The sequence below is a fragment of the Ovis aries genome, chromosome 5 (assembly GCF_016772045.2).
Source record: "Ovis aries strain OAR_USU_Benz2616 breed Rambouillet chromosome 5, ARS-UI_Ramb_v3.0, whole genome shotgun sequence".
Lineage (NCBI taxonomy): Eukaryota > Metazoa > Chordata > Mammalia > Artiodactyla > Bovidae > Ovis > Ovis aries.
The window spans coordinates 7,218,280-7,240,560 of NC_056058.1; the positions used below are offsets into that span (position 1 = coordinate 7,218,280).

The 22,281-nt window shown below is 45.3% G+C and overlaps 1 protein-coding gene across 4 annotated transcripts; it reads right to left on the minus strand.

Annotated features, from left to right (window-relative positions):
* Positions 1 to 4,225: 4,225 nt before the first annotated feature.
* Positions 4,226 to 22,054, minus strand: LOC105613870 (prostaglandin E2 omega-hydroxylase CYP4F21-like). Of its 4 annotated transcripts, none has more exons than XM_042249741.2 (13): positions 21,878 to 22,054; positions 21,195 to 21,393; positions 19,124 to 19,268; positions 16,333 to 16,386; positions 16,113 to 16,240; positions 12,119 to 12,240; positions 11,058 to 11,328; positions 10,135 to 10,201; positions 8,234 to 8,363; positions 5,660 to 5,793; positions 5,500 to 5,564; positions 5,240 to 5,322; positions 4,226 to 4,831 (listed from the first exon to the last, which is right to left on the minus strand). In XM_042249741.2, the coding sequence occupies exons 1-13, from the start codon at positions 21,934 to 21,936 to the stop codon at positions 4,657 to 4,659; spliced, it is 1,632 nt and encodes a 543-aa protein (XP_042105675.1). In that variant the 5' UTR covers positions 21,937 to 22,054; the 3' UTR covers positions 4,226 to 4,656. The 4 variants fall into 4 exon arrangements, 3 of the variants coding, with proteins under 3 accessions (XP_042105675.1, XP_012033133.1, XP_042105676.1); XM_012177743.5 differs by lacking the exon at positions 21,878 to 22,054 and adding an exon at positions 21,750 to 21,816; XM_042249742.1 differs by lacking the exon at positions 21,878 to 22,054 and adding an exon at positions 21,633 to 21,773.
* Positions 22,055 to 22,281: the final 227 nt, after the last annotated feature.

Genomic DNA, 22,281 nt, shown 5'->3' on the forward strand with positions numbered 1-22,281 from the left:
TCCACAGGGATTTAAGAACCCAAGAAGAGGAAATCTGTCACTGCTCCCACATTTTCCCCATCTATTTACCAGGAAGTGATGGGGCTGGGCCATGATCTTAGCTTTTTTAATATTTAGTTTTAAGCCAGATTTTTCACTCTCCTCTTTCACCTTCATCAAGAGGTTCTTTAGTTCCTCTTTGCTTTCTGCCATTAGAGTGGTATCATCCTCATATCTGAGGCCATTGATATTTCTCCTGGAAAAATTGATTCCAGCTTGTAACTCATCTAGCACAGCATTTCTCATGATGTGCCCTACATATAAGTTAAATAAACAAGGTGACAATAAACATCCTTGTCATACTCTTTTCTCAATCCTGAACCAGTCAGTTGTTCCATAAAAGATTCGTTAGAAGCAACAGTTATGTTGCTTCTTCATTGGCATACAGGTTTCTTGGGAGACAGGTAATATGGTCTGGTACTCCCATCTCTAAGAGTTAAAGATATACCAAGGGGAAGGTATCTATTGCTACAGAAATGAATTTTCTACACCCAGAGAATGTGATTAAGAGTAACTCAGTTTGAAATTTGTTGTGATATCTCAAGCTATCAAAGTGCATAAAGAGAATTCTTACAAAGTGAGCCAAGCTCAATTATTTCCTAGCATAATGCCATTCACAAAAATAAAGTGCCTTGAATACTTGACACAAAAGATTTTAAGGATCCATAACATGTTGATTGTATGCTGTGGAAGGATGTTCACAACATATATTATTATATGAAAAACTCAGATGAACAAGGAAAACATGTATGATAAAAGAATTTTTTTCTTGAGGCAAAATTCACATAAGATAAAATTCACCATTTGACCATTATGAAGTGTTCACATTCAACTTCATGCATCTAGTACATTCACAGTTTTGTGAAACCACCACCTCTCCTCTGGTTTCAAGATATTTTCATCACTTGAAAGAAGATCTGTACCACTAGCAGTCACTGTCTATTTCCTCCTCCATCCTCCAGCTACTGGATCTATCTCTATGGATTTGCCTATTTTGGACATTGCATATAAATGAAATCATACAATATATGACCTTTTTTTGTCTTGCTCCTTTCACTTAGCCTGATGTTTTCAAAGTTCATTCATGTTGCAGCACGTATCAGTGCTTCATTCCTTTTTATGACCCAATAATATTCTTTATTATGGATATATCTCATTTTATTTATCCATTCATCTATTAATGGATACCTGGATTGTTTCCCAAATATCTAACTTCTGGCAATTGTGGATAGTGCCTCTACAAAGAGTTACATACAAGTACCTGTTTCCAATTCTTTTGGGTAGATACCTAGGCATGGAATGGCTGGATCACATAATAATTCTAGGGTTTTTTTACTGAAAAATATCAGATTATTTTCTACAATGGTTGCACTATTTTATATTCCCAACAGCAATGTTTGAGAATTATACAACTGTTATACAATAGGATTATACAACAATTATTCCAACTATCCTGCATCTTCACCAACACTTGCTATTTTCCACTGTTTTATATTCTTGCCATCCTGGTGAGTGTGAAGTCGTATCACATGGTGGCATTGACTTGTATTTCCCTAATGACTAATGGTGTAGAGCATCTTTCCACATGTTTGGTTCAGTTCAGTTCAGTCGCTCAGTCGTGTCGGACTGTTTGCAACCCCATGGACTGCAGCACGCCAGGCCTCCCTGTCCATCACCAACTCCTGCAGTTTACTCAAACTCATATCCATTGAGTTGGTGATGTCATCCAACCATCTCATCCTCTGTTGTCCCCTTCTCCTCCTGCCTTCAATCTTTCCCAGCATCAGGGTCTTTTCAAATGAGTCATTCTTTGCATTAGGTGGCCAAAGTATTGGAGTTTCAGCTTCAATGTGCTTGGTAGTCAGTGACACAACACTTTTTTAAAAAGAGATTACATGATGTAAATGTAATACATTCACATGAAAAGTCAAATTTTTACTGGTATAATTTCAAATATCAGTATAATGAAAACTTGGCAGTATGTGTGAGAGAATATGAATGGTGATTACTTTAACATGTTTGGATTAACGATATTACTTTTATTTCTTTTTTTCTTATTTGTATTTTCTTCTATGACAAGGTATCATTTAAGGTAAAAGATAGGCATCTTCAATAACAACTCTGAAGGGAAAGAAAAACAACTGTGATTTTCAGCTTCGGTTCAGTTGCTCAGTTGTGTCCAACTCTTTGCAACCCCATGGACTGCAGCACACCAGGCCTCTCTGTCCATCATCAACTCCCAGAGTCTACTCAAACTCATCTCCACTGAGTCAGTGATGCCATCCAACCATCTCATCCTCAGTTGTCCCCTTCTCCTCCTGCCTTCAATCTTTCCCAGCATCAGGGTCTTTTCAAATGAGTCAGTTCTTTGCATCAGGTGGCAAAAATACTGAAATTTCAGCTTCAACATCAGTCTTCCCAATGAACATTCAGGACTGATCTCCTTTAGGATGGACTGGTTGGATCTCCCTGCAGTCCAAGGGACTCTCAAGGGTCTTCTCCAACACCACAGTTCAAAAGCATCAATTCTTCTGCACTCAGCTTTCTTTATAGTCCAACTCTCACATCCATACATGACTACTGGAAAAACCATAGCCTTGACAAGATGGACCTTTGTTGGTAAATTAATGTCTCTGCCTTTTAATATGCTGTCTAGGTTAGTCATAACTTTCCTTCCAAGGAGTAAGTGTCTTTTAATTTCACGGCTGCAGTCACCATCTGCAGGGATTTTGGAGCCCCCCAAAAAATAAAGTCAGCCACTGTTTCCACTGTTTCCCCATCTATTTGTCATGAAGTGATGGGACCAATGCCACGATCTTAGTTTCTGAATGTTGAGTTTTAAGCCAACTTTTTCACTCTCCTCTTTCACTTTCATCAAGAGGCTCTTTAGTTCTTCGCTTTCTGCCATAAGGGTGGTGTCATCTGCATATATGAGGTTATTGATATTTCTCCTGGCAATCTTAATTCCAGCTTAGAATATGTTAAACATTTATTCATTTTGCAATATAGGGTTTCTTTCTTATTTTGCAACCATTAAGTCCTCTGGCTCCTGAAATAGTCTGAGACTAAGACTCTATCCCTGCAACCTGAGTGGGGTTAGTCCTGGGGCAGCTACTGTCCTGAGTGCTGAAGGAAGTGGCCCCACTCCTGCCCCATCCACTTCACCCACTTGGCCTCCACTCCCTAAAACACCCAGATAAAAATGAAGTCCTGGGTCATGACTCTGTGATAGGAAAAAAAATTTTTTTCAGTTCCCAACTTCAGGTCAATGTCACAGCAAGGCCCTTTGAAATTGCAATAGATGTAACTATGGGAATTTTGAAGTTGCTGAACCTTCTAATGACAGTCTTCTGAAGCAGCAGGTTTCCACATGTCCCCAAATTTAAGTATACCTATGATGACTTTAAAATATTTTATTTTTAAGGCTTTTTTAAATTAATTTTTTTTATTTTACTTTATAATACTGTATTGGTTTTGCTATACATTGACATGAATCTACCACAGGTGTACATGAGTTCCCAATCCTGAACCCCCCTCCCACCTCCTTCCCCATATCATCTCTCTGGGTCATCTCAGTGCACCAGCCCCAAGCATCCTGTATCCTGTATTGAATCTAGTCTGGCAATTCATTTCTTACATGATAGTATACTATGGTTTTTCCTGTGGTCATGTATGGATGTGAGAGTTAGACTGTGAAGAAGGCTGAGCACCGAAGAATTGATGCGTTTGAACTGTAGTGTTGGAGAAGACTCTTGAGAGTCCCTTGGACTGCAAGGAGATCCAACCAGTCTGTTCTAAAGGAGATCAGCCCTGGGATTTCTTTGGAAGGAATGATGCTAAAGCTGAAACTCCAGTTCTTTGGCCATCTCATGCAAAGAGTTGACTCATTGGAAAAGACTCTGATGCTGGGAAGGATTGGGGGCAGGAGGAGAAGGTGACGACAGAGGATGAGATTGCTGGATGCCATCACGGACTCAATGAACATGAGTCTCAGTGAGCTCCGGGAGATGGTGATGGACAGGGAGGCCTGGCATGCTGCCATTCATGAGGTCACAAAGAGTCGGACACGACTGAGCCACTGAACTGAAGTGAACTGATACATGTTTCAAATTTATGAAAGCAATGCAGAAAGAAGTGAGGAAATGAGCCCTTATTGACTACTAATGCTTACTACATACTGAGTCAGTCATTTTGCATATGCTTGTTTATTCAGTCTCCCCAACAGCCCAGTAAAGTGGCTACAATTATGTAATAAAGGAACTGAGAGGTAAACAATTTTCTTAAGCCAAACAACTAGTAAATGGCAGACTGGGACGGTGACCTTTACATTACTATGGCAGGGAGCAAGTCCAAGGTCATCTGACCCTCTCTGCATCAAGTGGTTGGACTTCCTTAATGAGTAGTCTTATACTTGGGATCCAAGTTCCCCTCTGAGCCGCCCTGCTAAAGGCCAACAGGTTTACAGCAACCCCCACCTGCCTGGAACTTAGCAGACCCTATGTGCTCCTTGCTGTCTTCTTGATGAGACTAGGACAGAGGTGACCACGAATTTTGATTTCCAATCTGCCACTTGAGGTGTCTAGCGTCAGGGAGGATCCCAGGAGAGAAGGTGCTGGGTCATTGCTGGCCTGCGCTCAGCGGCTCCACCCGCAGCCAGAGTCCGCCCTCAGTGCGCAGGATAAGCTCTGGCTTCCGGCACGGCTCCTTATCCGGCAGAACGCGGAAGCGCAGCAAGGTGAGCGCCAAGATCACTTTCATCTCAGTCATGGCGAAGGTCTGCCCAATGCAGTTCCTGCAGGCAGGAATGATGGCTCTGACTACTCCCTGGACCTTCATCCCAGCCTCATCAAGCCGGAAATCTGGCCCACAACCCCCATCCCCATCTGTAGAGACAGAGAAGTCGAACAATGCCTGGGACCCCTGACATGGGTTTGCGTATCCCCTGGGCCTGGTCCAGATTCCAGTTCTGAACGCAGACGCAGGAAGGAAAGGGCTCTCAGCACACTTCAGGCCCCTCCTTGGGCCCACCTCCATTCCCCAAACGTTTATCTGTCACCTCCAGGGCAGGGGAGGGAAGGAAAGCCAGAACTCTATCTTTATTTTTCCCACTCCACTGCCTGACAGTCATGCCTGGAATCTCAGTCCCAGATGCTGCCACCCCTACCACCGCATTCCCACCTCAAATGCCCAATGTCCTCACCTGGGACCTGCTGAGAAGGGAATAAAAGCCAGAGGTGACCTCCCTTTGATGTTTTCTGGGTCGAAGCGGAAGGGGTCATAGACCTGGGGGCAAGACAAGACAGGGTTGCTGGGTGGTATCTCCCAGGACGTCCATCCTTGGAAAGGCAGATGTGTTTATAATGGGGAAGGAGTGATGTCTGATTTGCCAGAACCCTGTGCCCTCCTTGGCAAAGGGGAATGGACAAAGATGATGGAGGTAGGGTGTGCGGGAGGCATCACCTCAGGGTCTGGCCACACAGATGGGTTGTGGTGGGTCCCGAAAATATCAATGAGGCAGACAACACCTGTGGAACAGGAGGGACCAGTCAGGACTAGTTCCTCCCTGCCTTACTGGCCCCCTTTCTGATCAGGAACCCCCTCCCCTAGTCATTGTGGACACCTTTGGGGACGACCCGGCCATCTGGGAGCACAATGTCCTGGGTACAGCGGCGGGAGATGCTGGTAACCGGGGGGTGCAACCGCAGACTCTCCTTGATGCACATGGTCAGGAAGGGCAACTGGGCCAGGTCATCCCTATGGAAACCTCATGACAATTATCCAGGGAACAAAAACAGAGACACTCCTCAGCCCTTTGACTGTTCCTTAAGATCCTTCTTCCTAAAACAAAATCACAGGTGGATAAACTATCTCCAAATTGATTAAGTCATATACATAAATATAGACAGCTCTTTCTTTGACCATCATGACTCAGTATAAGTTTTAAGAAAGAAAGAAGGAAGGAAGCAAGAAATGCAGGATCAAAAAAGTACTAGAAGAAACTTAGCCAGATATTTTTAGATTTTCTGAACAATTCACCTAAAAGACAATCATTAAAACTTTTACATTTTTGTAAATATAAAACATTTTTATGGCAAGACCACAAAATCAGAAGACAAATGAGTAAGAAAAAGATTCAATGTTTACTCTTATGTAACTACAGGACAAGAGATTCTAGCTAATACACTTATGAGGTGGGAGAGGAGAGTAATGCCATTTGAAATGTGGGGTAAATGTGTCATTTTTTGCAGATAGTGATTTTATATTTAGAAAACAAGTGAATTCACTGGAAAACTTTTATAAACATTGAAGACAAGATCCAGTAAGTGGGGGCTGAATTCTTTTTTTTTAAATCTCCCCCTTTCTGTGTGGTTATTTAAATTCTTCATAGCTGATACAGTTAACTAGCTCAAAACTGGAAAACTTCAAGACAAACTCGGTATGGTCCAACAGCACTCACTTCCCTCCACAGTTTTCCTAGTGATTATTTTTTATGTATCCTTTCAGAGGTAACTTTTTGCATTAAAAAATAAATTATATAGTAGCATACTGAATACCATACACACTACTGTTCATTTCAAGTAACGTAAACCAATGTCTTATACATCTCTTGGAATTTGTGTCAAAAACAGGGCCTTCCACACTCTGGAGCTAGAAAATAATTTTTTCGTGGTTTATCCTACAGACTTTAAGACTTCTTTATTTTTCATTTAAATCTTTGATTCTTGTGGATGTTATTTTCTTATAAGGCCCAAGAAGCAGGATGAATTAACTTTTCTCCATATACATCCCTAGTTGACCCAGAGGTTTTATTAAACAACCTTTATTTTTCCTAATGATAAGAGACTAAATATTTAGCATTTGCTGTTGTTTGCTATGGACAAGAAAGCTTTATCCATAAATTATTAGTTTTTCTATTAGAAATAGCAGTCAGAAGAGATAATAAAAGAAAAGATGATGATGATACAAAGTGTGTGTGTGTTGGTATCTCGGTTGTGTCCGACTGTGAGACTCCATGGACTGCAGTTTGCCAGCTTCCTCTGTCCATGGAATTCTCGGGCAAGAATATTGAAGTGGGTTGCCATTCCCATCTCCATGATATAAAGCATCTGAATTCAACTTATCAAGAAATGTGAATGTGTTTTGTTCAAATAAACTTATAAATATTTTTCAATCCAGATAGGCATATGGTTTACCATAACAACAAGGGTATCTAAGGGTTAATTTAACAACATGTGAGTATTATCTTTATGCTAAAATTGTAGGCTCCATTAAAAGCCTGGAGATTACTTGGATTTCCAAAAATGGATATCCGCTTCATGCTCTGGGATACTGTGTATTAATATTATGCTTCCCACAGGTCAATTATATATTCACAACAACCACCTCTCTCCATCCTTCCTTTCTCTCTCCCTTCTCCCTTCCTCCTAGTTCTTAATTTACTCCCTGCTGTCTTCCTGACCTAATTATATCTCAAATGCACCCAAATATCTACTCACCAATATTCAGGGTCTCAGCTGAGGCACTTTTTCCACCCTCGATTTTGTCCCTCTTAGTCTAAACTCCAGGCCTGCCCATGTACACTGGAAGTGTCCTGACTTGAAACTTGTCTCCACCAGGCTAGGAGCTCCTGGAAGGCAAAGACTGGGGGGCGTCTGGGACCTTCCTGAATCTCCAGGACAACAAAGAAGCTGGAAAGAACTGGAGATGGCATAGAACTGGGGATAGGGAAACAGGGTGGCAGTGTTTACTAAATGGGGACTGGGTGGAGAAAGATGCAGGTGTCCCTAGACAAGAGTTGAATACTTTATTCCCTCAATGATCCTTCTGAATCCTGGACTAAATAATATGAGGAACTAGAGGGGGAAGGAGATGAGGAAACACAGAGTAAAGATGTTTGAAAACATGTGATTTCAGAGAGAAAATTAAGGGAGTGGAGGGAAAGTTCACTTACTGAATTTGTACCAAGTGTCATCATCTGTCCTCACACATTGTTGCAAATTATCTCAGAATCCAAATTTTTGTCCCAAGAGCCAGTTTGCCCTGCTATACAGGCTGAGTACTAGATCTTGCCTCTGGGCTCTGTTCCTATTCCCACTAAGTGAAAGAATCAACAAAAAGATTTTCTCTCTGCCCCAACCACGGAGCAGAGCCAAGGAGAAGGGTTCAAAAAAAGGCCATGAGGTCTTGAACTCACCATTCAATCTCTTTAGACTCACGGTCCCTCAGAAGGTCTTGCACTTCTTGCCGGCAGCGCTCCTGGTATTCTGGGTGCTTTGCAAGGTTGTACAGGATCCAGGAGAGACCACTGGCTGTGGTGTCATGGCCTGAATAGCATCCAGAAAGGCTTCATCTCTGGGATACTTCAGCACCAAAAATGAACAGCACCCTCACAGTAAGGACCATGGGGAAATTGGTAGGGATGAGGTAGCCCAGGGTCCACACACCAAGTCCCTGGGATACAGAGACTCTACCCTTTCCTTGTATTCTGAGTGTTTTGCAAGGTTGTGTAGGACTCAGGAGAGGCCACTGGCTGTGGCATCATGGCCTGAGGGGCATCCAGAATCACTTGGGTCTCTGGGTTACTTCAGTACTAGAGCATGGACAGCTTCTGGGAGCCAGCACAGGAGATCCCACCCATGGCAAAGGTCATGAGGAAGAGGCCTGATGGGCAAAGGCAGGTCAGGACTGGAGGGACTCCCCAACCCCACCCATGACAAGGTTATGCAGAAGAGGCCTGACAGGCAAGGCAGATCAAGACTCAAGGGGTCCCCTAGATCTGCTCGAGCATCTACCCCTGAAACCAAAGTCTGTCTGTTATATTACACTCTTCTGACATTAACAGGGGCTATCCCCAACCACCTTTCTCTGGAAAATTAACTTAGAGTTCCAGTTAATAGTCTCCTGCATGTAAAAGAAGTGTCTCAGCTCAAACCTCTCTGATGGCAGTCTAGCTTGTGTGACAGGTTTATCCACACTCCTGCTACGATGCACATGATTGTTTACAACCTCTCAACCATAAACAGCACAGATAGTTTGGAGTATTTTGAAAGTCTTAGTTAGCATAGGGTTTTTCTAAAGATAAAAATCATGTTGGTGAAGGGTTTCATTGCTGAGTTAATGATTGCCGCCAGGCCACCATATCCTTAGACACCTGGGAGTATGTTAATCAATGTAATTGGAATGTAGAAAAAGAAATATAGTAGTTTTGATGTTAGCAATATTAGACTTTTGAGTTAATGAATTTTCTCTTTGTTATAAATCACTGTACTTCCCTTTCTTTGTTATAAATCGTTGTATCCTTGCTATGTAAGAATGTAACTTTATCACTATCTTAAGACTAAGTAGATCTTAAGGGAAAACAAGTTTTCTGATTGACTAACCTTTATCAATAGAAAGAAAGATGGGGCCATAAAGTGTTAATCGGTCTCCAGACCAGAAGATATTATAAACAAACGTAAGACAAAGAACAAAGATATGCAAAAAACACTCTGTCTTTAGATAAGGGTCAGAGCAGCTGACTCTGCATGACTCTGCTTCTTACATTTATCTCTATGTACAACTTAAAGTATAAAAGCTTTCCTGAAAAATAAAGAGACGGACCAGGACCAGTTCCACAAAAGCCTGGTTTCCCCGTGTCGTCTTTTCTTTCTTACTCTTCTTTTCAGGCTAATTCCCATCTGGACCACAGAGGTCAGCCATGTTTACTTATTTGCCTGGGCTTCTAAGACCTGAATGGGAAGGCACCCTGCGTCTTCACTCCCTCGGGAGACTGAGAGGGCACCTGCGGCCTACGTAAATGGTACAAGTCTCTTGTCTCGAGACTTTTATTGACTTTCTGTGTAAACCAAGGAATATAAGCCTCTTTTTCTCCTCTATTCCCTTAACTGCAAATTCTTTCCTTATCTCTCTCTAAATCTACATATCTCCCTCTCCTCGCCGTCCACGCTTTAGATACCCTGGATCCAACTGGGGCTGGACCCCGGTAGACAGCTCTCTTGCACTAAGGCCCATGGGGAGAATGGGGAGGGATGGGGTAGTCCAGGGTCAATTCAGCAAGTTCCCTCCCTTTCTCTAGCCCCAAACTGGTACCCTCACCCTCAAACATGAAAGTGTCAGCTTCAGCCCGGATATCTTCATCTGACAATCCCTTCCCATCTTCATCCTAGAGAGAAAGCAAGAGCCCCAGAATCTCATTAGTTCTGAGGACCCCTCAGTCTAATGTGAAACAGTCTCTTAAACTGTATATAGGAACCCAATCCCAACCTGAAGCCCTAGAAATCCTTTGCTCAGCCTGTAACTAGAGGCCATATTCCATAGGCCTCCTCCTTAACATCTTTCTCTACTGTGTTGTCCCTGGTGAAAGGAATCAGTAATCTGAAAATATTTTCATGTTTATACATGACAGGGGATTTCTGCAAAAAGTTTCTGGCAACCTGGGTTACAACCTGGGTTATAAAACTATAGAACCTGTAGAATTTGCCTTCTCACCAGAGTATTTGTTTAAGCTCCAGAGTAATCTTTCTTCCAGTCCCTCTCCCTCTCTCCATAGGGATAAAGGGGCTGATGTATCAATTGCCCTGTATAAGTTCCAAATGTCAAAATCTAGAGGTACTTGTACTGTGATCCAAACATGGTGCCCTCATAAGCATTTGGGAATGGGGAGCCAGAGCTACAATTCTACTCAAGCTACTATTATGGCCATGAGAAATAAATGTGCTGCTTTGCTCCAGGCTTCCGTATATATATGTAGATTCTGTACATACATGTAGAGCCTACCTCAGTGGTAGACTGACTTATCAGTTTGCATTAGAGTCAAATCACAGGGCTTTCACAGTTTCAGACTTAGCAGTCCCCTACAGGCTATACTGCACATGATCATCTCTAAAACATCCCTGACCCATCCCTCCCTTCTACAAGCACCTTCCACGGCTCCCCAGGACCCTCTGCACCCCATTCAAATTCTTTGATCAGATCAAAGTCCCTTCTACCTCTTGAACTCAGATCCCAGAGGAACCCACCTTGGTCAGCAGAAGCACATCAATGAAGTCCAAAGTCTTGGTCTTTGCCTTGGCCTTGAGGAAGTCATCAACATTCTCCTTGGGGAGAGTGCGGCGCCGCTCCTGAATGACAGCATCTGTGAAGTCGTGCACTAGGCGGCAGGCCTTGCGGAAGCGCTGCCCGTCTGAGGTGAGGTAGTACAGGAAGTCCATGTACAGGGAGATCTGTTGGTTTCTTTTTGACACAAGCGCACTAAGCTCCAAGATGGCGGCAATATATTCACTGGGCTTCCTGAGGAAGAGAGCATAAGGGAGGCAACAACTTAAAACCTGAAGCCCAGAAGCCAGGGTCTACCTCCCTTCAGGAACTGAGGCTCCTAGAACAAATAACCCACAGATACAGTGTGGGATGAGCCAGAAGATGTGACTCTTCAGACTCTTCTCAACCCACATCCTATCTCAGTGAGCTGCCTCCATGCCCCAGGCACCCAGAGCACAGCTTAGATACCATGCTTCTCTCCTTTCTCTCTTTCTCAGTATCTGCCCTTTCTCCTTCCCCATACTGTCCACTTGTCTCAGCCCTTATCCTTTCCCAGCTGGTCAGTGGCCCAGCCCCTTCCTTAGTCTCCTTACATCCAGTGTCAATACCATCCAGGGTCTACATGACTATTGGATTCTCTTGAGTCAGATGTCTAAGCTCAACTTTAACCGAGACCTTCAAGTGCTCAAACACCTTCCATAGCTCCCAGGAAACCTCAGATAAAGTTCATATCTTCTTAGACTGACTTCAGAATTCCCTTAAGATATTACCTTCTCATTCCTCCAACCTGTTTTTTTTTTTTTTTTCATGGTGTCTCCTCACTGTTGCACATACTTTTCTCATCCTACCCTCCTGCCCTTTATCAAAGGGTTCTACCTACCTGGAAGGAGAGCTCCGTCTTTTTCCATTTCCTGTCCTGGGTTGTCCAGCTCTGAGCCACCTCCTCCAGGAAGGCCCTTCCAATTGCCCTGGTCAGTCCTCCCTCCCCATCTACTACCTTGAGTCTATGTCTCATATTCCCAGGCCCAGCAATGAAACTCACTCTTGGCAATTGCTGTCAAAACTGAAGACACATTTCTGCAGACTGTCCAGGGTCAGAAGGCTGATGTGTTCAAACATGTCCAGATGGGTGTGGCCTTCTGTGACCAGGCGCTCCCACTTGGCCTAGTCAGAGAAGGAGACAGAGCTGGGGCCCCTTCACAACCACCTGGGTGGACTACCCTAAGACCCTGGCTCTTGGTTCCAGGACCATCCCCAGGGAGCATCAGGCTTGAGTGGAAGTGCAAGCTGTTACTTATAGAACGTGAAGGTCTCATTGCTGGAAGTCAAGAGACCTGAATTTAAATCCTCACTCAGCCTCCTGCTCTCTATATATTCTTGATCAATTTATGACATGAATCCAATGCTCAATAAACCTTGCTTTCATCATCTTCATTGTTAAAAGCTGATTAGGAAACTGTCCCCTATGTTGAGAAAGGCCAAGTTCTTCCATGGGCCTTGAGTATCCCAAGTATCCCAAGTATCCCTTTAGTATACCAAGCATATTCTTGCTTGGCATACTAAAAAAATGGAAAGACCCTGATGTTCTTTACCTGGGCCATTTCTCAGAGTTGTGTTTGTAGTAAAAAACCTTGAGAAGTGAGGTAATGTGTCCTCCTGGAAAAATATCAGGCTTGCTTCTAGTTCTAAAAGTCATAGAGTCCCTAAACCTAGTAGTTCTCCCCACTGTAATACAACATACTACATGAGCAGGCACCAGCTGAAGCCCACCTGTGTCATCCTCATGGAATTTGATTACTTGGAGGAAGAATACAAACCAACAGGAAGCACATGGCATTTACTGAGCCAAGAGTAATAAATTATCCTTTGTCTGTAACTCAGGACTCTTGTGTCTAATGGCAGAATCCATGAAACAGTAACAAGCTTACTTGTCCATTTGCAAGTATAGAAAAGTCCCAAGCACTTCACAAAATTCCTTCCTTTAGTTCTTCAATTCCATATATATATATATATGCCCTTTGCAATGTGATTTTTAAGTAGATTATAATAGGGCATGGGGCTTATTTCACCATCCTTTGATTCTGAGTTGGCCTTGGACCTGCTTTGGCCAGTAACCTGAGAAAAATGATGACTAGGGTGCCTCATAGGCTTCCCTGATAGTTCACTTGGTAAAGAATCCACCTGCAATGCAGGAGACCCCGGCTCGATTCCTGGGTCAGAAAAATCAACTGGAGAAGGGATAGGCTACCAACTCCTGTATTCTTGGGCTTCCCTTGTGGCTCAGCTGGTAAAGAATCTGCCTGCAGTGTGGGAGACCTGGGTTAGGAAGATCCCCTGGAGAAGGAAATGGCTACCTACTCCAGTATTCTGGCCTAGAGAATTCCACGGACGGTATAGTCCATGGGGTCACAGAGTTGGGCACAACTGAGTGACTTTCACTTTCAGGGTACCCCAAACCAAGACCCCAAAAGGCATTGCATTTCTGCATTGTCTGTTGTAACTTCTTTTTCTATTCTAATTTTATCAATTTGAGTCTTCTCTCTTCTTTCCTGAGAAGTCTTGCTAATGGTTTATCAATTTTATTTATCTTCTCAAAGAAACACCTTTAGTTTTGTTCCTCTTTGGTACTTTTTTCTTCATTTATTTTTTATTTCAGCTCCAATCTCTCTGACTTCTTTCCTTCCACTAACTTGGGGGTTTTGTTGTTCTTCCTTTCTATTTGCTTTAGATGTGATGTTAGGTTGTTTATTTGATATTTTTCTTGTTTCTTGAGGTAGGCTTGAAAAGCAGTTCTTAGAACTGTTTTTCCTGCACCCCATAGATTTTGAGTTGTGTTTTCAGTGTCATTGATTTCTAGGTGTTGTGTGTGTGTGTGTGTGTGTGTGTGTGTGTGTGTGTGTTTTGTGGTTTTTTCCTATAATTGATATCTAACCACATAGCATAAGGGTCAGAAAAAATGCTTGATACAACTTTAATTTTCTTAAATTTACCAAGGCTTGATTTGTGACCCAAGATGTGATCTATCCTGGGTCACATGTGCACTTGAGGGAAAAAAAAATGTATTCTGTTGCTTTTGGAAGGGTTTTCCTGTAGATATCAATTAGGTCCATCTGGTATAATGTGAAAACACAACCCTCAGAATGGCAGAAAATAATTGCAAATAAAGAAACTGACAAAGGATTAATCTCCAAAATATACAAGCAGCCCATGCAGCTCAATATCAGAAAAACAAACAACACAATCATAAAATGGGCAGAGGCCCTCAAAAGAAATTTCTCCAAAGACATACAAGTGACCAATCAACACACGAAGAAGGTGATCAGTCTTGCTCATTGTTAGGGAAATGCAAATCAAAACTAAAATGAGGTATCACCTCACCCTAGTTAGAACTTCCATCGTCAAAAATTCTCAAGCAATAAATGCTGGAGAGGATATGGAGAAAAGGAAACCCTCTTGTGCTATTGGTGTGACTGTAAGTTGATACAAGCCACTGTGGAGAGCAGTATAGAGATTTCTTTAAAAACCAGGAATACTAAGCAAATATCTTGAGAAAATCATAGTTCAAAAAGTCACATATACCCTAATGTTCATTGCTGCACTATTTACAATAGCCAGGATATGGAAACAACCTAGATGCCCACTGACAGATGAATGGATAAAGAAGTTGTGGTACATAGGTACAATGCACTTAGTCATCAAAAGGAAAAAATGTGAATTAGTTGTACTGAGGTGGATAAATCCAGAGCCTGTTACACCAAGTGAAGTAAGTCTTATATTGGCCAAGAGAAAAACAATTATTTTGCCATATATATATATATATATATATGTATATATATATATATATAATTTGCTTCCCTGGTGGCTCAAACATTAAAGAATCTGCTTGCAATGCAAGGAGACCCAGGTTCAATCCCTGGATCAGGGAGACCCCTGGAGAAGGGAATGGCAACCCACTCCAGTGTTCTTGCCTGGAGAGTTCCATGGACAGAGGACCCTGCGGGCTACAGTCCATGGGGTCATAAAGAATTGGACACAACTGAGAGACTAACACTTTCACTTTTCATAGGATCTAGAAAAATGGCACTGATGAACCTAATTGCAGGGCAGGAATGAAGATTCAGATATATAGAACAGACTCTGGAACACAGCAGGGAGAAGAGGGGGTGGAACAAATTGAGAAAGTAGCGTTGATGTATATATTACTATTATGTGTAAAATAGATAGCTAGGGGGAAGCTGCTATATATGACTGATTAGCATTGCTGTATGGCAGAAACTGACACAACTGTGTAAGGCAATTAAACTCCAATTAAAAACTAAAATAAAAATAAAAGGGCATTGCAGTTTCTTCTCAGTCTGTTGGAACATTGCTTCCGCCAGTGAACAAACCTGAAATGTCTTCAAGGGAGAGAATCACATAAAAGGAAATCCATTTGACCTGGGTGAAATGATCCGAGATCAGCTAAGAAGGGATAGGCTACCCACTCCAGTATTCTTGGGCTTCCCCGGTGGCTCAGCTGGTAAAGAATCTGCCTGCAATGTGGGAGACCATGGTTCAATCCCTGGGTTGGGATGATCCCCTGGAGAAGGGAAAGGCTACCTACTCCAGTATTTGAGCCTGGAGAACTCCATGGACTTTATAGTCCACGGAGTCACAAAGAGTCAGACACAACTGAGTGACTTTCACTTTCGTGTTATTGTTTGTAAGTGATTTGTTACTCCAGAATGACTACTAAACAACACTCATTATTTCCCTAAAATATGTCTCAAGATTCCAAGGCTTCTGTGAAGAAAAAGAGAAACTAACACATTCTGAGCACTTACTATGTGCCAGGAACATGGCTCCATTACATTATGTTGACCACTTTGCAAAACAAGGCTCATGTTATACTTATTTATCAGCCAAGGAAACTAAGGTTCAGAAAGGAGAACAATGGCCTCAAAGTCAACTGGAAGATCCAGAATTCCAGACAAGATGTTCCTGAGTCCCCGTTATCCTCAAGATTCCAGCTGGAATGCTGGGTTCAAGAGACTCACATGCATGATCTCTGCGCTCTTCGTGAAAATCTTCATATAGGGCTTCAGGATGTTGAAGTGGAAGGCGGGTGTCAGCAGGCGACGGTGGCTGCTCCACTTGTCACCAGCACTCAGCAGGAGCCCATCCCCTAGCAGAGACAGCCACAGGGAGTGAGCAAAGGAAGACCTTCCCCTGGGTCCCCAAAGTCATCCCCAACCCCCTTCACTCACAGTTACTCACCAAGCCAGGGTTTTAGAGTGCCATAGAATAGCATGTCCTTGGGTGCAATGGCAGCTGAAATGAATAAACACAATCAGGGGCCAGGTAGATGGAGAGGTGAAGGACTTCTGATGAGGGGTGGAGGCTTCCAGCCAGGAATCTGCATTCCCTCTCCAAGCCCAACATAGCAGAATGAGACTAAGAGCACAGGAAGCTGGGAGGGGAGAAGGGACCAGACCAGGCCGCAGCACAGAGAAGAGCAAAGGCAGAACCCATAGACACAACTCAGTGTGCTTAGACACACCCCAGAATGATGCAACATGCCCCAGCATTCCTTGACATAGCCTACAGAGTCCAACACATTCTGACATGGAAGCAAAACCCAGCCCTCTACAAAACACCCCTACAGGGACCAAGGACACCACACCTGCCCCAGCACGAGGACCTCTCCTGAGACATCTGACATGGCCCCAACATGCGTGACACAACCTGAAATGATGCACAGCCATGGACCTGAAGACCACCTGACCTGTTCCCAGGGTTCCCCAGGAAGGCTCCAGACAGGACTTGAATACAGTGATCTCACAGACATGAACCAAGTGTGAGCCAGGCATACCTTAAGACCCCAAACAGGCAGGATTCACACAAGGTCTCAGGCATTTCTCCAAGTGACCCTGAGCCCCAGACCTGAGGCAAACCCCACATGTGATCAACAGGAGAACCAGACAATCTCTAATGACATTTCAGATAAGAACCAGAGAGACTCCTAGATGCCTCAAGTGTCCTTGGCCACAGGTGAGCTCCAGACATGACTGAGAACATCTTTGAGCTCAGGCATAAAATATACTAGGTGGCACCAGGTATAACATACACCAGTTGTAACCAGAATCCACGTGGATACATAAATGTGACTAGATGTGGCCATGCAGCAGACACTGCACAGACATGACTGGAGGTCAGGCAGGTGGGAGTCTGCAGTGAGAGACAGTGGTACCCTGGCCACACACCCCCACTGTCTGCATCACGGTCAGCCGCCCACTTAGAGGCAACACAGACCATGACAGGGGACAAGCTGCGGCCAAGGATCTACCTGGAGCCAAGAGCACAGGCTTGATGCAGGTGGGATGGAAGATGTAGATGATTGCACACCAGGGCCCCACCCACCAGCAGGCTGCATCCCCATAGGTGCTAGCCAGGCCCTGTGTGCACAGGAGGCCTTCCTCCCGGCTCTGAATCTGGAGAGAAACAAATAGGACCTAATTCAAGCTCTTCTAGGCTGCCAGAGGGAAGGATCTGCAGGGCAGAGAGCCACACCTGAAGCTATGCATCAATTTCAGCAGCTGCTCCTCTGTCCTCACGCTTTCTCAGGCTCCTTCCCCACACCCTCCGTAAAGGACAGTTGGATGCCCTTTCAGGTGCAGGGATAGGAAGGGTCTTTCCCTGTGTGGATCCCAAACACCATGTTCAACTCACTTCTCTTCCACCCCCATATTCCAGATAAAGAAACTGAGGCTCTGAATATTGAAATGACTTGCCCACAGTCGCACAGATATCATGCCTGACACATGAAGCCAGGTGTGTCTGAATCCAGGGTCTGAGTTCTTAACCACTGAACTGCTCTAAGCCCTAAAACAATAGCTCTGGTAACCCTGTGCCTGCCAAGACACGCAATCAGACTCTCAGGAACATGAGAATTGGTCCTATGACCCAAGACACGCAAATTAAAGGGAACCTTCAACTTTTTCTGAAACTGTTTTTAATGAGTTCACTTTTCTATGGGGGTTGAGCTTGGAGGATTCAATCTTACCAGGATAAGAGGGAAGCCATCACAGATGAACACAGAACTAAACGATGAAAACAGATTTCTGATGACATTTTAAGACCCAGATCCAGCTGTCCTGAAGACATCTTCCTTGGAGTTTACAGTCAACTGATACTCTTTCTTTGTATAGATCATACAAGGTTGAGTTTCCACCACTACAGCTGAAAGAAACTGCAGCAGCCAGAGAGAGCTAGGGCCCTGCCCAGAGTCACTCAGTGTTCTGGTGTCAGAAACCAGGTCTCTGTCAGAAGCCGCCCATTCCCCTGCTTGCGTGGTCTGTCTGTGGATGGGAGGGGCAGGGGACAAAGTTAGGGAGCCAGGGTGGGATGAGGTAGAGTCTCCTCAGGGAGATTCCTGGGCACTGGAGAAGGAAGGCCCTGAATTAGAAGTGGCTGAGCCACAGGATACGGTCAAGGAACCCACCCACTGGAGAGGTGGATGTCACAAAAATACAGCTCAGATCATGCACCAGACATAAACTTTCATTGCTGGGGATCTGGGGATGAGTGAGACTGAGAGCAGACATGCCAGGGGGCCTGGGATGCTATGGAAGCCCACTGCATCACTCTGCCCTCTGCTTTCAAATATATCTGCTCATTGTTCCAGACCCAGTTCCAGCACCTCCTCTTCCAGAAAGCCTTCCAGCATGCCCTAACAGGACCTTGCTTCTTCTTGGGTTGCCACAGCCCATCTCCCTCCAGCCAATTCCTGACCAACCACACCAGGTCAGGGATATCCTGTTCCAGATCTGAGTCCTGAGATTTGGGACATCTTTCAGCAGGGCACCAGAGTGGCGTATAGTTAACAGAGTGAGGAAGGAGACAGTGAAATGGGGGCTGATGAACATATGAAAGAAAGGAGGAAATGGCTGAGCCAGAGAGGGGAGGAGGGGCCATGGTTCTGTAGGGGCCACATCAAATGTAGGCAAGGAGGGGTTGGAATCCCTCAAATGTGTCATAACATCCACCACCACAAGCTCTGCCTGGGTACCTGAGGCGTTGGTGATGCTCCGGAGCATGTCAGGGTGGCAGAAGATGACCATTGGGACAATGGGGCCAAACCAGATCAAATATCCACGGGGGTAGTTGGCCGCCATCTGAGTGAAGTAGATCAGGCCCTGCTCCGTGGGGGGCACCTGCAAGCAAGGGAAGAGTCATCACTTCCCAGATGGAGCCACGCAGTGGACAGTGTGTCAGATTCTGTACAGATGGAGAGAACCTCTGCTTCCTCCTTCTCTGGGAGCAGAAGGGACATGGAGCATCTCCAAGTCCCAAGGATGTACCACAGGACACAGGCAAAAGACAGGCTCTCCACCCATAGGGAGGTTGACCTTGACTTGAGAAGTCAGATTTTTCATGTCCTGGGAGTGGTCCCAGTTCCAGGAGTGCCTACAGGAGGAGATACCTATGGGGGAGGTTTGTGGATGCAGGGTGGCCTCAGGACTTCTCCCTAGGTTTGGGTCCCACATCCTTTCATAATCTGGATGGTCCGAGTGGCCTCCAGTTCCTTACATGGTAAAGGGTCTGCAGACCTGGGACCTTCCAGCCCTGGCAGATCCCAAAGGACAGACATTAATCAAGAAAGCAACTCAGACCTACAAACCTTCTCTATTGGCTAGGCTCTGTGCAGAGTGCATCCTGTCTGTCTATTCCTCTGCGGCCTCGGGATACGACTTTCAATCGTGCCATTTATAGATGAAAAAACTGACACGATATGCGCCCAACGGGAAGAAGATGATGCTCCTAGAGAAGCGCCACCTCCATCAGGATGCTCCATTCAAGCTTGACAAAGGTGCTCCGGGTGCTCTAGGCAGGTGAACGTACGTCACTTTCACTTTGGGGCTTTGTTCCCCTCTCCCCAAGGACCTCAAGTGAGGGTTCAGTGCACTTGGTGAGAACTGGTCCAGAGAGAGAGAGAGTGACTCAGCCAGGGTCACACAGCAAGAGGGGCCGCAGGAAAGAAAAGTGATTAAGACCAGACCACACAGCCAAGCCCTTGGAGGGAAGAGCAGAACTGCAATAATTTTATAACATTCCTGTTACCTCCAGGGCTTGCAGAGACCATTTCTAGACCCAGACTCTCAGGAAAACTACACAGCAAGCTTTGGAGTGCCCCCTGTTCTGGGCTTCTGAACTTTGCCATAATAAACAGGAAAACTGCAGTCAAGTCCTCCCTCAAGTTGTAGTTCTCATCCCAGACAGGAAGGAAAAAATGTTCTCATCTCTCAGCTGGGCTGTTAGATGGGGATAGCTGGGTACTCAATCCTTTGACCTTGACAGAAGAGGGTAATGGCAAGTTTGTCACCTAGATAACCAAACATTTATTTGGCATGGTTACAGTATGCCAGCCCTGGAGTATGCACTCTAGAGTCTGCTCCCTAGAACTAGTATCAAACTGGAAGGTGATTAATATATAATTGGACAGTTGACGGTTTAATCAATCATAAGCAGAACCAATTCAAAGATCAAAGTCTGGGGCACAAAGTTGGCAAGCACAGAGGATGGGGAGGTCTAAGAGGGCTTCTTAAAGAAGAAGTGAACTTTATCCTGGTTGGGCAATGAGCCCATTGGGATATCTTGGGAGGAGAGAAGGTAAGATTAGAAGAAGGGATCCTGGGAGAGAGAAGCTGTGGTCCTGTAGGTCGGGGTGGGGAGTTGATAGCCAATTCTTGTGGGACAGCTGTAGCCCAGAATGAAAAGACACAGGAAATGGATCACAACCAGACCAGACCCTGGACAGCACCCTTGAGGAGACCTCAAGGTCACCATGGAGACTAGAGAGGTCAGGAGACCAGGTTCTGTGAAGCCGGACCTCAGAGATGCACTAATGTGTGGAAGTCAGGCAGGAAATGGACCTCAAAACAGACTAGGGCTGGAAGGACTGGATGTGGGGAAGGTCTCGACGGCAGAGCAGAGGAATGAGTGAGTGAGGAAGATGGGGCTCCCTGGCCTCCCTTGCTTCTCTGCTGTCCTAGACCCAACCCCCAACCTGAGCCCCATTCCTGACCTCAGGAAGTCCATCCACCCTGATCCCCCGGACCCATCCTACTGCCCACACTCACCAGGTCCATGTGACCCAAGAACCAGTTGTGTTTGGGGGGCTGCAGGAAACATCGGAGGCGGCGAGAGTTGTTGTAGAAGGTGTAAGTCCAGGCCAGGACGCGGGCCAGGATCCAGGAGGCCCCAACCAACAGCAGCAGCAGCCACGGGGAGGCTGCCACAGGCCCGAGTCCCAGCCGGGATAGGCTCAGCTCCAGCATCCTATGGGGTAAACAGGGTGAAGGGTGAGCTCCTGAGGGTGAAAGAAGAGGCAGTGATGGTGAGCTGTGAGGCAGAGATGAATAGAGTGAGAGGAGCAATGGAGTGAAGGGCAGGGTGAGCGCTGGGGACGGGGCAAGACAGGCTCAGAAATGGGCAGACATGGGCTCTAAGAGGGAATCATAGACAGAGAGAGACAGAAGGACATTCTGAATGACACAGAATGTCTGCGTGTTAGTTACCCACTGACGTCCACTCATCTCCCAGACCAGCTTGTTCCCTGGAGCCACCCTGCCTAGAACAGTGGCCTTTCCCACCCCAGGCCAGGCCGCCCAGCCACGTTACCCCCAGCCTGTCACCTTCTGCCAAGAGCAGCTTGTCCTGCACAACTCCCCTGCTCCTCCTGGGAAGGCTTGTTCTGACCTTGACCCAGGAAAAAGCCTGCCAGTGTCCACACTAAGCCAGCCAATCCTTGCTGCCTGCTTACCTCCTCACCTGGAGGCTGTCCAAACAAAGGGTGAGGCCTGTGAACAAGTTCAGGGTCATAGTTTGTACACTGGATGCTCAGGACTCATCACATCCCAAATGGGAAAACTGTGGGGCAGGTAAAGATGACTCTGGGCTCCCAGGTGCGCAGCCACACCTGCGGCTCTAAGCACAGTGTAGCAGATAAAAGCATGAACATTCAGGTATCACACAAGCAGGGCCTAGCTCAGCCTTGTCTGAAGTCATTTCCAGGGCTCCTTTCCACGCCTGGGCCAGGAGGGTGTCATATAACACTTCTTGGGACAGAAACAGGGAGCTCGGAGACCTGAACTCTCTGACCTCCTGGTGATACAGCCTGGCAAGAATTCAAGTCCTGCCTCTCAGCACCCCAGGGCCCAGGTTGAG